Consider the following 15,731-nt stretch of genomic DNA (forward strand, 5'->3'; position numbering starts at 1 on the left):
TGGGGGGTGGAAATGGGAGGGAGGTGGGGAGCACGGGGGGTGGGCAGGGCTGGGAATATAAGACAGAAAACTGTACTTGAACAAGAATTAAATAAAGAAAAAATAATTCAGTATCCTGGCCTTAAAAATCACAATTATACTAATATTATTAAATTAATGTATTCAGCCTGGACTTTTCACCTAAAATCCAAACTTATTTGTCTGAATGAATTCTCAGTAACTACTCTTAGATGTGTAATAGGCATCTCAAATTTGATATGTTTAAAACCAAGATCTTCATATTTCATCCTCTTCCAAGCCTCCCAAAAGAACCCCCCCTCCAAAAGGAAAAACACTCTGCTCCTTAGGAAATTTTCTCCTTCTCTGTAAATGGCTAGTTTCCAGCTGCCCAAAGCCCTGAGTCAGCCTTGACTCCTCTCTCTCTCCCACATCCCACATCACATCCATCAGCAAATCTTGTTGGCTCTTCTTCTGAAATCCACTTGCTCCCCATCACCTGCACAGTGGCAGCCTGTCCATCTCCTAGGACAGCATCAGCACCCTGACTGGGCTCCCTGCTTCTTCCCTTGCCCCTCTGCAAGCTCTACCCATCCCAAATAGCCTGCATGACCTCACATCCCATTACAATGTTGAAAGGAGCAAACTCAGTCTCCATACAGCCTCCCCAGTAGCTTCTCCTCTCACACAGAGTGAAAACCACAAATTGGGTATGGTCTGCCTTCTCGCCCCTCCACCCCTGCCTCCCCCCCTCCCCAGCCAGGCTGGCCCCTGCTCTGTCCTTGATCAGAGGGGCATTCTCCCCAAACTTATACTTGCTGCGTCACGCTGCCTGGCTTGCTCTTCTCCGCATAACTTTGTGTCTGACTCCCTCTCTTCCTTTATGGCTTCCTCCAAATGTCACCTCCTCAGAGAAGTCTTCTCTCACTGGATATTTAAAACTGCACCCCCTTGCATCCTATCCCTCTTTTCTGTTTTATTTTTTCTCACTTGCTCACACTCTGTATCTCTTATCTTGCTCATTGTCTGTCTCTCCCCCCAGATCACAAACTCCTCGAGGTCTTTGTGTAGTTTTGTTCCCTGCTGTATATTTAGTACCTAGAACAGTGCCTGGCACGCGGCTGAATGAGTAAATATTTGTCAAATGCCTGCGTAAATACATCAGAACCCCATTCAGACTTAGTCCTTTTATAGAATGGGACCATTGGATGATGAGATGAAAGACAGAAACGCCGATAGAGAGAAGGGTGAGGAATGGGGGTGGGATGGGGCGTGAGGCTGGAAGTGCCCCTTAGGGTTGCTATACTGGAGTGGCCAGAAAGACCGAGTTAGAAGTTGAGCAAAGCTGTATGGCTTGGGACAGTCAATAGGGACACGTGCTCAGTGGCAATGATGAGGGTAAGGATGATGTCGTTTAACAAACAGCCTCACTGAGACTGTGGGGAACGTGTCCAGCATTGGCCAGGCCTTAATGAGCAGAGCAAGGACAAGCACACTAATCTGATCAAACATTTCCGCAACACAGGACGGAAAGGGTGGTTTAGAAACTGAGTCTATAACCAGTGATATTTTAACAAGCACGTAAAACACCCAGTTCATCTTACCAAGAGTTCTGGGGGAAATATGAGTTCCTGGGTAGGGTCCAAGGGCTGGAACTCGCCTTTTGTAAATAACCCTGTGGCAATCTGCGTAAAGGGCAGAGAAGATGGCCCATCAGCACAGCTCAGCTGGAATCAGTGTCACAATTATTTACATTAATTAGGTAAAGTGGACATAGTAATAACTCTCCTACTCTCCTTGTACAGAGAAATAGTTCCAACCAAATTGGTTTAAGGAAGCCTTTTATTGTAAGAGAAGTATTGATTTGCCACTAATATACTACGGAAGAAAAAGGTATTTCATAAGATACTTCAAACAGTCCCTGATAGAACACTAGCAGAGTCCCTGAGAACTATCAGAGGTCGTATAAGCTTGGAATTCGAACCGCTATCCTCTCATCTGTAGAGCCAGGCTTCCAAAGGCTAGAAGCTCTGAAAAGACCTGTAGCTTAAGTAAAAATGACTCTAAACATAGTGTGCCCATGTGTAAACGTCCCCCACCAACTTTAATAGCGAGAGTTAGTATTCATGGAGTGCTTGTTTTCCAGGTGCTTTATAGGTACCAGTAATTTATTTAATTCTCCCAACAACTACACAAAGAAAGCACCTTATCATCTCCATTTTGATGATTAGAAAACTAAAGATCAGTGAAAAGTTGCCTCAACTGTAATCTTGTCTGAATTCAACGTTTATTCCCAGAAAACATCCCTGCAGAGGTCGGGGAGGTTGAGAGGGCACTCTGGGAGCAGGGCAGGAGGTGTCTGTCGCAGGGTGGAGCAAGGGGAGAAGTTGGGGGCAGGCAGATCTGGGTTCACTCTCAGCTCTGCCACGCCCCCAGCCCTTCCTATGGAAAGGTACTTAACCTTTTAAAGGGTAAGTGGAAATGATGTCTATTTTGAAGGGTAATTATGACAGGTAAAGTGGCCTGACATTTATCCAACACTCCCGATCTTTCACTCTCTGTCTGAGGCTTTCTCAGAATCTAGAAAGCAAACTTGCAATTGTGCCTTGTAAAGATTCTTAGTAGAACCCCAGATTGAGGCATGACAGGCTGTTACCCGAGTGATCAGTTTTTGTGTTACTTGGAACTGGAAGTGTAGGCAGCACTGGGAATAATAATGTGTGTATTTCTAAAACCTAGAAATGAGATCGTGTCTGAGAATGAAAACGTAAAACAAACCTAATGAGGAATTAAAAGTTCCCCTTGACAGGTGCTGGGCCCAGGTGTGGCAGTTGGTCAGTGGAAGATATTTTTGTGGCTGAAAGAGAAGGGGGTGTCTAGGGGCAGACCTCAGGCCTACCCTGGTGGAGAGAGGGGTCTTCTAGAGGGTTACCCTTAAGATAATTCAACTGCTCTGCGTCCATGCTCACTTCCTCAAATCACGGCCTTCTGTGTATTGTTTTTCTATAGGGGAAGGCCCTGTGGCTCAGTGGCCATAAGAGCTGCTTTAGATTTGTGTTTCTCTTTGTGAAGAAATATCAGGGCATATATGAGGTAGGGACCCCCCAAACTGGAGTTATCTTCTGGAGGTGAGCCCCCACTAAGGGAGTGTTCTAGGAACCCATCTGTATCGGTGTACCAGCTGGCAATGTTGTGAGAGGCTGTGTTTGGCATCAAAATTTTTTTGAAGAATCTTTCAATGAGTTTTGCCTGTTTCATGAAGGGTGATTATAAGCTCACCTGCCTGCACCGGGCTGAGTGTTCAGCAGTTTTTGACCGAAAATGGCATGATCCTATGTCCCACCCTCCCTGTTCACTCGATCTCACCCTGAGTGACTTTTTTTGTTTCCCCGAATAAAAAAACTCCTCAGAGGGAAACATTTTGCTGATGTGGAAGAGGTGAAACAAACAAATAAAAACAGCAGAAGCCCTAACAGGCATCAAAATAGATGAGTTCAAAAACTATTGAGAGTGAGGGAAAAAAGTCTCTAGAGGTGTATTGCATCCAATGGAGAAGGTGACTGAAGTTTAAACATGTAAGAATAAATAACACAATTTTTTACAAACAAATTCCGTGTTTCGGGAGGTCCTCCCTCATATGTTCTTTTGAGCTTAGTCAAAGAAAGTCAGGTGCTTGCTAGAGCCCAATCATCGCCCAGATTGAATAACCAAGGCCACAGCATGGACCAGTCAGACTTTCGAATGCACTGACCCCTCCAAGGCATTGCTTCTCTGCGAAATGGTCGTGAGCACGTGGCCCAATGTCCTTCTGCTCGTCCAGGCCTTCTTCAGACCCACAATATAGTGGCAGTGGGAGGCCAAGAAGGGGACCAAGGAAGGTCTGAGAACAGGAAGAGATTCAGGAGGGAGATGACCGCTCAGTTTCCTCTAAAGCCAACTCTATTCCTTTGGATTTCCTCATCTGTAGGGAGCCAACTCTATTTATCCTGAATTCCAGCTTCTCCAATAAGTCATTTAAAAACCTGGCAGTGGGTCTTATTTTGAGAACTGGTGTCTCTGAGAGGGCCAAACTGGGGACTGGAAAGTTTCAGGTTAAGTTCGTGTGGGGGCACGAACTGACCACGTAACTTTGGACAGGCTCCTCAGCCTTTCCGAGGCTGCAGTGCGAACAGGCAGACACAGTGACCCAGCACAGCTCTGCAGGAGTGGGGCAGGCACAGAAGCCCTTCTCCACTGAGGGCAGGCTCATTGGTGCCGTGGTAGGTCTTTTCTCTCTCATTTGAGCCGGATTTTGTTCTGCTGCTTCAGGCTTCCAGAGAACCCAGAGAAAGGTCGGAGCCTGGGCTTCGAGTCACCACCTGAGCCACTTCCCGAATGAAAAGTGCTTTGTTCGTGCAGACACTTTGGACATTTGTTAAAGTGAAGCAGAGGATGACAAGGTCAGTGTCAACACTGGGCTGGCACCAAGCAGTACTCTCAGGGAGAGGACAAAACAAATAACGGGACTTACGTCACTATTCCTGCCACACGAGGAATCTTCTCCCTGATCCCAGCAGCAGTTTCCTGTTCCTTTCTGTTGACAGCTGTTTGATTCCTAGGAAGGCGAAATGCCCTGAGATGAAAAACTTTTGTTTTTATATGTGAATGGGTGTGTGCCTTGAGAGGTAATTTGGCAATTTAAACGAGATGACATTTTTCATCACTTTTAGTGGTTTCTGTTGGAATAGGGAACATCACAAGATCTTTCTTCTTTGTTGTTAAAGTAAAATGATACATATAGTTTATATAAAACTTATGACATATAACATATAGAAAATATTTAATTATAGTGTAAAGCAATAATGTAGAATATATTGTAGAGAGGCACAAAAGAAATAAACTATCAGTACCCTATCCACTGGCAATATTTGTACATAGTAAATATTTGTGCTATGTTTATAATACAATACACTTTTTATTTTGCCTTTTGTTCATTTGCCTATTGTTTTGTTTATTTATTTGCCTACTTGTTCATTTACATTGGGAACCTTTTTTCCATATTATAAAGCATCTTTAAAATATAATTTTGCTTATTGCATAATAATCCATCTTCTGGATATATACATGTAAAATTTGCTATTGATGTATACTTAGGTTTTATCCAATGTTTTTAACTATAAATCACATTGTAATATACATTTCTGTTTATTACTCATACAACTTCGTGTACATCTCTGAATTTTTTCTTAGGTAAAATTAATCACTAAGATGCTTTTCAGGGCAGTGACTATTTGTCAATTCTTTACCATATATAAGACTCAACAACAATGAATGTTAACATTTATATGAGGAACTTTTTTTTTCAATGTATGGTTGATGGTTGCTTCTTGTGCATCCCCTGCTGAGAACTGGCCCCTGCTGGGAACTGGCCTGCAACCCAGGCATGTGCCCTGATGGGGAATCGAACAGCGATCTCTTGGTTCGCAGGCCCAAGCTCAATCCACTGAGCTACACCAGCCAGGTATATAAGGAACTTAAAATAGCAAAAGAAAGGCAAAAAAATTTAAAAACATAAAAAAAGAAAAAGAAAACCATTTAGGCTACCGCAGATTTGGGATCTGCATGGCACTCACTGGGAATAAATGGACAATCAATGAAGCAGGTTTAAAACAGGTTTCCATTTGCTGGCTCTTTCATCTCCCAATTACTCCTAACTCTCTCCTTGTATCCTCTTTCTTCAATAATTTTTTCTAAGTATCTAGCAAAGTACTTCCAGACCCTCCAGTTCTCTCTTCCTGCCCAAATGTCTCCGGCTGCCACTCTTGCTCCGTAAGGCGTTCCCAGTCACCTACTCACCGTGCAGAAGGTCTTCCCACCGTCGAGGATCGGCCGATACCCTGTGCAGCGGCATAGATTACCTAGTAAAATAAGGAGCATGACTATCAGTAGGCTTTATTTTAACCGGTTTCTTTTGAAAGGTAAAATAGGCCCAGGTATTTCTTAGAGTATTTACATATCTGCCAGACCATTCAATCCTTTTTTTCTCTCCTTAGAATATTATCTTTTTCACCACCTCAATTCCAGTTTTATTCTTTGTCCTAAAGAAGACCATAGTCTGTTTGGTGATTTGGCTGGCATGCATCTGTTAATTTATTCATTCATTCAACATGTATCTATTGACAACAACTATATCTCAGACACTATGAAAGATATAGGGATCTTCAAACACAGGCCAAAAAAGACAGGCCATTTCTAAGGCACTACATGAGCAAAGAATCATGCTTTGGACAGGCTGTTAGTAGGGCTCCCCAGTGGCTTTTAGGTCACTACATCAGAATTTCCTGGGGGTGTTTGTTAAAAATGCTCCTGAATCAGAACATTCAGGGATGGGCTCAGGAATCGGAATTTAAGAGGTTATGGGCGATTCCATTGCATGGTGAAGTTTGAGAACCTCGGGTTTCCAAGGATGAAGACGTAGGGATGGGGGTGGAGGAGGGTCAGTGTGGAATAGAATTCATTCGGGAAGCCTTCACGAAGATGCCCAGGCTTGAAGGACGAGAAAGCAATGGGTTGGTGGAGAGCAGGGGAGGGACATTCAGGATTCACAAAGCAGCTTGAGCAAAGGTGCAGAAGAGAAGATGTGCAGAGAAACTAGGGATTTCAAGGAGACTGGCCAGCAGAGAGCCATGTAGCAGAGGAGGAAGCATGAATTAGTGAGTCTACTTGGACTTCTCTGAACGCCTGGTGAAAGAGGGTAGGCTTGGCCACATGTGAGGGGGGAGGAGCTGTGGAAAGACCTAAGGAAGGTGGAGACTTTAGATGACTTGATTTGATTTCCTGCAATGGAGCAGAGAGAGTAAAAGAAGTCCACTAGCATCTGGCACATTAGGAGAGTGTCGAATTCTTAGACTGAGCTTAGGCCTCAGTCTAAGAATTTGTGTGTCGAACACAGGACTAGTTTAGAAATTATTGACCCTTGAAAATGATGTTTATTAATCCTGCAAAAGGGATATGCTTATGAACTCTTTAATCACTTAAACCCATTCCAGATTTAAAGGATCCTGTTGATGTGTGAAGAGCGGTGATGAGTTGAATTGTGTCCCCTCAAAAGATGTGTTGGGGTCCTAACCTCTGAAATTTGTACATGTGACCTTATTTGGAAATAGGGTCTCTGCGGATGCACCCATGTTAAATTGAGGTCATACTGGAGTAGAGTGTGTCCCGATCCAGTGGCTGGTGCCCTTGTAAGAAGGAAATTTGGACACTGGCACACAGGGTAGGTAGCCATAAGGAGGTGGAGTGACAGAGGATGAATCTGTAAGTGAGGGTGACTCTCAACCAACAGAACCTGGGAAGAGGCAAGGAAGGATCCTCCAGATCCTTCAGACTTGATTTCAGACTCCTGGCCTCCAGAACTGTGGGAGAATACATCCTGTTGTTTTGACCCACCCAGTTTGTGGTTCTTGGTTATGACACCCCTAATGGAGGCAGCCACATAAGTCACTGGATAGAGAAGTGGGGTGTCAAGATGGGGGCATGGTTCACGTGCACTGTTAGTTCTGTGCAGGTCGCTTCAGCAAATGCTCTTCTTCTCTCCTGGGTGAATGGTAGCTACTTTAGAAACAACCGACGCGCTCCCTGAGTGGGGGTGGGGCGACACTGTGGGTTGGGTGAAGCAGTCTGAGGCACGCTTCCCACCTGACCTTGGGGGTGGTGAGTATTCCCTATGCCAAACCTACCCCCCAGGGCTTCCATGAGCTGCTCCTCTGAGGGCTGCGGGTGGTTCCTGAGCAGCGTGTACATGGACATCACCATCCCGGGGGTGCAGAACCCGCACTGGGTGCCGTGGCTCTTGGCGATCCTCTCCTGGAAGCACACATACGTGGTCACAGGCCCTGCCTTCCGGCTGCCACCTCCTCTCCCCAGGGTACACATCCACATTTCCCTGGTCAGGGTGGAACTCATTCCCTAAATTGTGCCCTCCTCCCCTGGATCAAAGATGGCCAGTGTCCCCTTCCCTACTCTGCTCCTGGAAAAGTTGCTCAGAAGCCATTTTCTATCATTATAATCAATTCTCAAGCTCAAATGTCAAGATCCTTCTAATTGGGAATTAGCAGCATCCAACCTCCCTCCCAGAGTAAGAAGAATTCCCCAGAAATCAGTAATTATAAGGAAATCGTGGGTAGGTTTTAAAGACCATTTTCTTCAACATCTTTCCTTCTTGACCAGCTTAGTTCTGACCATAGGGTCATCTCTTTCCGATTAACTTGGAGGTTATCTACTGCTGACCGCACAGTTATTTATTTAAATTCTTTTGTGTTGGCTCAAAAGGAACTCTAGTTTCAAAGCTCCAAGATTTTGGTCTGTGTTCTAGATTTTGCTATTTAGAATGTAGTCCGTGGGCCAAGGGTATTGGTTCCACCTGGGAGCTGGTAGGAATGCGGGGCCTCAAGCCTCTGCTCCAAACCTTCTGACTCAGAATCTGCATTTTAAAGAACTTCCTGCTGATTCTTAGGCACATGAACATTTGGGAAGTCCTGTGCTGGATTTCACAGTGTAATGTAGAATTATTCTAGGAGTCAGGTTTATCACCCTTGCTGTAAACATACTCTCTGACCTTCTCCAAGACTCTATGAACTCCGTTGGGTCCTTAGTGTTGGCTGACCTCCTTGGAATCGATTTCCATGTGGTCAAACCTAGGCTCCTGCTGCCTGGAAGGACCTGTGGTGTTGGTGGATCTGGACCTATGACTCCCCAGATCCCTGTGACAATGACAGAGGAATCACTGTTTTCTACCAATGCATGCCACAGCACTCCTACAACCAGTCTCTGTGTTCCGGTTTCGAGTTAAGCTTTGGAGAAAGGACTGTGCTTGTGCTCTGGTGCAGGCATCCTCATTTCCGGTTTTATTCCCAAGACCTGCAGGCCACAGGGAATAATCCTGAATTTTATTCTGTTAGCTTCAGAGATGTTTATTTTGTTTAGTTATTCCATATCATAGTCCAATAGGTATTCATCAATGTTTTGATAATCCTATTTAACATTCAAATAGACAAAGTAAGAAAAAAAGATGATCATTAAGAAAATGTGGGCGGATTTCCAGCTTTCTTTTAATTACATAACAGATATTATTCTCTTGATTGATATGCAGCCAAAGATTCTACTAACCTGACCACAACTTAGAAGCCCTAAGAAGCACAAGTCAGTTCAGCATCCATTAGAAAGATAAAGTGAAGAGGTGAGAGTCAACATGCGCTCTTACCTGCACGGGGTGCAGCTTGGTTTTGATGCTTCCCACACCTTCCACAGTGGTGACAGCAGCTCCGTACAGAGAGCAGATGGGCACCAGGCATGCAGCGATAGAGAAGTGCCTAAGGAAGATCAAGGGGAATAACACAGTCCCACCTCATGGGGAACCTGGGAAGCAAGAAGGGCAGCAGGAAGCCCCCCAGGCCTAGGACATGCAGCCTGGGAGAGGGGAACTGGAGGCAGGGCAGGGAGGAAGGGTCCCCTCTGCTGACTCTGTGCTATCTGGAAAAGTGGGGATCCTCAGGGACATTCTGAACTCCAGAAACACTTTGTAAGCCCAGAACAGACTACCTGGGTCTGGACTTAATGGGAACGGAGTTGTGTCACCAGAAGTAGGGTTGGACCCCAACAGGTATCCATTAGGACATTGACTCCTACCAGGCAAAAGGCACACCCATGGCTTTTACCCACAGAAGTGAATTTTTTAAAGATTTTATTTATTTTTTCAGAGAGGAAGAGAAGGAGAGAAGGAGAGAAACATCAATGTATGGTTGCCTCTCATGGGAACTGGCCTGCAACCCAGGCAGGTGCCCTGACTGGGAATCAAACCTCGATCGTGTGGTTCGCAGGCCTGCACTCAATCCACTGAGCTACACCAGCCAGGGAAGAAGTGAATTTTTTTGCTTCTTAATTTTAAACTCCCTATGTAAGGTCACTGAACAGTGTTGGATGGCTTGTGTTCTGAGGCCATTTCTTGATTTGGGGGGGTCCAGTGGATTTGAAAGCAGCCCAAGTCCTGGAATCTGGTCCTTAATTTACAGAGGGAAGTATGGCCCGGGTCCTGCAAGGTTGTTCTAGCCCAACAGTATGAAGGGCATTAATGTCAGCCAAAACATGGGGTTTTGAGTCCTTATCCTATGACTTCCTAGCTGTATGACCTTGAACAAGTCACTAGGTACTGTTGAGACTCAGCTTTCTCATCTGTAAAATTAGTGCTTGTCCTAAATTGGGGTTTCTGAACTTGCAATGCATATATGGGGCTTGGGAGGTCCATGATCTCCCTGAAACTGTGTGCAAAACATAATTAATTTAATGCATTGTCTGAGTGGAGAGGTCATAATTTTTATCAGATTTTTAGAGGGAACTTTTTAAATTGTGAGATGAGAATACAAGCCTGGCAAAACATCAAAGCCCTCTTCTGGCCCTTGGGTTTCTTGGGGAGGATACCTTATCTCCTTGGACACAGGGTCACACTTAGACACCATCACAGTACAGGCACCACAGCCTCCTCTTCCGCAGCCGTCCTTGGTTCCCATGAGGCCTACTGGAAGGAGGTGGTCAAGGAAAAGATGCCAACGTGGACGTGTGGCCTCCATTACAGCTGCCCCCCTAGGGTGTTGCNAAAGCCCTCTTCTGGCCTTTGGGTTTCTTGGGGAGGATACCTTATCTCCTTGGACACAGGGTCACACTTAGACACCATCACAGTACAGGCACCACAGCCTCCTCTTCCGCAGCCGTCCTTGGTTCCCGTGAGGCCTACTGGAAGGAGGTGGTCAAGGAAAAGATGCCAACGTGGACGTGTGGCCTCCATTACAGCTGCCCCCCTAGGGTGTTGCTAGTGAGGAAAGTCTTCTTTGGGGGTGTGTGTGTTTTGGGGTGCGGGTCTGAGAAGTCATTGCCTCCAGGTCTCAGTACAGGCCACTCCATACCTAGTAGCTGTGTGACACTAATTGTATTAATTTCTCCTTGCTGTTTTCTCACTCGCAAAGAGGAAAGAGTATTGGGTTGGCCAAAAAGGCCAACTTAATTAATGTCTTGATTTGATTGCTATCAACTTCTACTGGTCCACTGACTGTGGAACACCCACCACTTACTGAGAAATCTCTAGCACAAAACTTTGTAAACCGCTTATGACAAGTTTGATCAGTCACAGCATCTTCTCCATACATTGCACAAATCTTTTTTGCATTTCAGTTGCATTTTTACCTTTCTTGACATAATAAAGCATAATATGCTGAAAGTGTTTAGTATTTTCTTCCATCTTGAATATTAAAATGGCTACACAAAATTCACCAATTTTGGTAAGTTTTTAAGCAATGCATGCTGATATGATAGCTGTCACAATACAATCTAACAAAATTGTTTCAAATGAAGTTCAAGACAAACTAAGCACTACTAGAGCCATCTTATGGGAAAAACCAAATGAACTCTTTGGCCAACCAAATAGTACCTACTTTGTCTTCACGTGCTTTCCATTAGTATCTCATAGGATAATGGATTATTTCATTATTTCTTGGTTCTAATTACACAGTTGGAAGAGAATTTGTTTTTAGCACTTCTCTGTGTTGCTAGTTTCGCCCAGTAATTTGTAATGCATTTGAATGCAAGTGAGTGAGCCTTGGGAGAAAACTCCCATCCTATTTTCACAGACCACCTTGAGCATCCCTCTGCTTCTGCTTGGTACGGGGTCGATTCCAGCTCTAGGCTCAGGCTCTGCTCCACCTCTTTATTCCACCTTCTCTCGAATTGTGGTGCATTTCCACAGAATTTAGAGGATTGGATGTAATCAACTAGACTGGCTAGGAAGACTTTTCTAAGTCATAGGGCTTATTTGTTTAAACTAAGTCGTAATCTTAAATTATCAGAGAGGTTATGCGAACAAGTGGAGTGGGCTGGCGGGAGCAGGAGAGCCCACTCTGCACCCTGCACAAGGGGGCTGGGGACAGTCCCTACTCACCTCTAAGCAAAACTCTAGTCACAGAGGAATGACTATCTTCCCATCTTTTATGAGAAGCTAAAAATCTTGTTTCTTAAAAATATGTATGAGATTTTCTTATTTTCAAACATTGACAACTAATTAAAAAACCATGGCTTTTAACCAATGCTTATTGAGGGGCTGATTCCCTCGATTTGTAATTCTGTCTTTCTTTTTTTGGTCTTCCCTGGGCGATCCATTAGATTTATCAATCAAAATATGTTTGCCGGGATGAAGATTTAAATTTCAGAATATAAAATGGTGGGAGGCAATCTGCTGTAAGGAAACAGATGTAGGAAAAGGCGATCTTTTTCTCTGATGTATGCTGTTCCTAAATCTGGAAAATTTGTTTTTGTTTTTGTTTTTTCCCAGGACAGGGGACAGGAAACACAACCCTCCCTTACATAAGCGCCCTCCGCCCTCCAGGGGTATGGAAGGCCCTTACAGGGTTAATTAATGCTGAAGTAAAGAGCTTAGCTTCTGTTTCACTGTTTCGAAATCAAGATATAAGAAACTCTGGAGAAACTTGATCCTCTGTAAAGAGCCCAGTTAACTTAATATCCTTAAAACCACTGCCAATTGCAAAGACAGAGCAAGGGCCAGGGGTGCTGACTGTTTAGGGATGGAGAGTTTGATTCTCATAATCCCATTAGGCCTGGGAAAACATAGGCATGGCTGAGACTTGATGGAAAGGGTGCAGTTCTTTCGCAGGAAGGTCAGCAGGGTGACTTCCGGGTCCGCATTCCTCTCTAGCACCTGTGTTGAAAACACAAAAGGGATTATCACGAGGACTGGATTGGTGACGCAGTGGAATATCTATCGTGGCCTGCTTGATTTAGGGGTTGGGGTATAATATTGGGCTTGATTCCAACTGCCCCTGCTTTTCTGTGATCTGAGGGCAAACAACCTTGACACACACAGAGTCGGAGACGCCCTGACAAGTGTGGCCACTATGCTCTTCGATGTGGCGAGAGCTGGAAACCACGGTTATGTAAAGCTGCCCAGGAAGCTGTGTCCTTTGGGTTTGCTCCACTACTTCCCTGGATCTTCCAGCCTAGTCTTTCGTCCCCTTGAAATAGTTCACACTGGGGGAGACTTGGATGCTGTGCATGTGAGTGTGTGTTTAATGAAGGGTCCTGGAAGGAAGAAAGCTGGATAGGAAGAGTTTCTATGCTGGTGTCTCTGAGACATCTCCAGCAGGGAGTACACATGACAACGTCAGGGATCCTAGGAGCTGGTGGCAGAAAAGGCAGGTAGAGCGAGTTGCTGTCACCCTGGAGGTGCCAGCGTGGCAGAGTGGCTGATGGCGGACCCTGTTGTCCCAGCTCAGGACCCTAGGGTGGCTTTGGTGGAACACTAGACTTTCTCCCTCCCTCACCTGAAAAAGTGGGGGATTTACAATAAGCCACAGAAGAACCTTGTTTGGTACTCCTGTCCCCTCTGCTTATTTGGTGATATTTCCTTCGACTTTGCCTCGGGGTGTCCTGCAAACCCCTCCGGCAGTTCTCTTGTATCTGAGGAAAGGAAGATACAATTCATCATGTTTGGTTCTTCTCTTCTACCCAGAAGAGAAATGTGAACTAGTGTGACTTCAAATAATTTTTAAAAGTGCAGGAAGGGGCTTCCAAGTTGAGATGTTGAAATTCAACTGCTTTCTGGATCTCTAGGGAGCTTCTAACCAACGAAAAGAGAAGCCCTCCTCACCAGCCTTTACTCCTGTCCCAGGTTCTTTAAAAACATTTACTGAGAGTGTAGTTGGGTAATATTTTCATTATGTAGCTGACTCCCACCCCCACCGCATACACTTAAATTTTCTCCAGCTCTTAAGTTATTCCCTATTCTAGTTGCATCCACTTCACAGAGGATGTGGAACAGAAAATGAGGGAAGGAGCCTCGGAGGTCTAGGGCAGTAAAGCAGATGAATAAGGACTCAGCTCATGAGTGATATTTTTGGACAAATGTACAGTGATTGCTGGCTGCAGAGACTTGATACAAGATAGTTAGAAGAAAATGATGAGAATTTAGAGCTTCTGTGTTCTATGTCCTTTCTTGAGCCAAGCCGTGGGGTGAGCACCAGGTGAACATGACCAAGTCCCAGTTAGGTGTGTGGGGCCATGGAGGATAGGTAGTGAGACCCCAGAGAAGCCACCTGCTTTGGGAGCTACAGCATGGTTCCATTAAGAGACAGACTGGGCTGGCTAGTGCGGCTCAGTGGGTTGAGTGCTGGCCTGTGAACCAAAAGGTCATCAGTTCAAGTCCCAGCCAGGGTACATGTCTGGGTTACGAGCCAGGTCCCTGGTTGGTGGCGAGAGGCAACCTATTGAGATGTTTCTCTCACACACTGATGTTTCTCTCCCTCTTTTTGTCCCTCCCTTCCCCTCTCTAGAAATGAATAAATAAACCTTAAAAATGCTTTTAAGACAAAGATAGGGACTCAGAAAAGGATGGGTTCTGGCAAAGGGCACTGAGGCTTAACTCGTGGCCTGTGTGGACTGGAGGGGAGGACACCTGGGAAGCTGACAAGGGGAGAGCCCCCCTCCTTGTCATAGAGCTTCCTTCTGGAACTTAGGAAAAGTTTCCCTGTTTTCACAGCCCAGGGAAAGAGGGGGCTCAAAACTGACTGCAATTACATTTCAACCAATTCTGTGCAATGAAGAAACAGAAATAAAGAGATAAATAGAAAAAATAGAGAAAGCTCTCTTTCTTCTCCTTTTGAGTGTGAAGCTTAAGCTATGCTACTAGGTAAAGTGCTTCCAGCTCAATGCTGAGTGAGTTACAGGCATTGAGGGGATTCTCGGTCCGTGAAGAAGCATCTCTCTTTTAATCTTGACAATCGCTGTAGAAAGTCAGTTCTGAGGATGGGCACTCTGAGGCTCAGAGAAGAGCAGTAATTTACATAAGTTTATACAGTAAATAACAGAGCTGGATTGGAACCAGCATATGCAACTAACGAGTTAACCTCAGGGCTGTACTGCCTCCCCACTTCCCAGAGGCTGAGCCTGGCTGAGTGGAGAACAGACCAGCTTAGTATGGTTGCCCAATCCCTGGCTTCCTGTCCCTGACTGGAGGGGTTCCCACCCAAATGGGCCACAAAGGATCCCCCCAAGCTAGTAGTCTTCTGCTATCTCAAATACCCAACACTCACCTTCCTCCCATTCACAAAGAAAACCAACTCATCCAATCTCGACTGGTCAGGCATTGCAGCTGTAAAATAGGTGTCGCTTTACAACTCTAAGTGGAAATGTGCTTCTGCACCAGCCGCGGAACTGGGCACGAAGGATTTAAATCCAAGCACTAAAATCCCTCCAACAGGTGGAAGCTGCAGTCCTGCAGAGCTTGGCAGGAGGCGGAGACTCCTCGGCTCTCTGGCCTCTTTAATCTGGGGATCCCGTGTGGCCCCGCCTCTCAACCGTCACTCTACCACCCGCCTACCCTGGCTTCAAAGCTCGCTCCGTGCAGGAGCCGCATCTTTTCCTCCACTCACTTTCTCTGAAGTCGGAGGGCCTCAGCGTGAAAACCGTAACAGCCGTTTAAGCTTAAAACCACTTTGCACACCTTTTCAGCCCCAGCGATATATCCTGGGTGGATTTCCTTCTTCTCAGGGAGAGCTGAAGTTGGACCTCCCACTTTTCCCAACTCTTAGCTGACTCTAGTTGCAGAAATATATCCTCGAGGGTCATCATACAGCCGATTCCAGTCCGTGCCCTAACGTGGAGGTGTGGGATGTCGCATCCACCCAGCCCCTGTATAC

At 45.5% G+C, this 15,731-nt stretch overlaps 1 protein-coding gene across 2 annotated transcripts in view; it reads right to left on the bottom strand.

Annotated features, from left to right (window-relative positions):
- Window positions 1-15,333, bottom strand: part of LOC118985255 (aldehyde oxidase 2) — an 80,144-nt gene extending 64,811 nt beyond the window's left edge. The window contains exons 1-8 of one of the 2 annotated variants that reach the window (XM_037043661.1): window positions 15,126-15,333; window positions 12,679-12,736; window positions 10,668-10,764; window positions 9,239-9,347; window positions 7,716-7,842; window positions 5,833-5,894; window positions 4,508-4,591; window positions 1,602-1,682 (exon numbers count right to left, since the gene is read on the bottom strand). In XM_037043661.1, coding sequence (XP_036899556.1) covers window positions 1,602-1,682; window positions 4,508-4,591; window positions 5,833-5,894; window positions 7,716-7,842; window positions 9,239-9,347; window positions 10,668-10,764; window positions 12,679-12,736; window positions 15,126-15,179 — 672 coding nt within the window. In that variant the 5' untranslated portion in view covers window positions 15,180-15,333. Of the gene's footprint in view, window positions 1-1,601; window positions 1,683-4,507; window positions 4,592-5,832; window positions 5,895-7,715; window positions 7,843-9,238; window positions 9,348-10,452; window positions 10,534-10,667; window positions 10,765-12,678; window positions 12,737-15,125 lie in introns of those variants that run through there. The other variant, XM_037043662.1, reaches the window with a different exon arrangement.
- Window positions 15,334-15,731: the final 398 nt, after the last annotated feature.

This window comes from Sturnira hondurensis, unplaced genomic scaffold (assembly GCF_014824575.4).
Source record: "Sturnira hondurensis isolate 20B ecotype Veracruz unplaced genomic scaffold, ASM1482457v3 Scaffold0004136, whole genome shotgun sequence".
Taxonomy (NCBI): Eukaryota; Metazoa; Chordata; class Mammalia; order Chiroptera; family Phyllostomidae; genus Sturnira; species Sturnira hondurensis.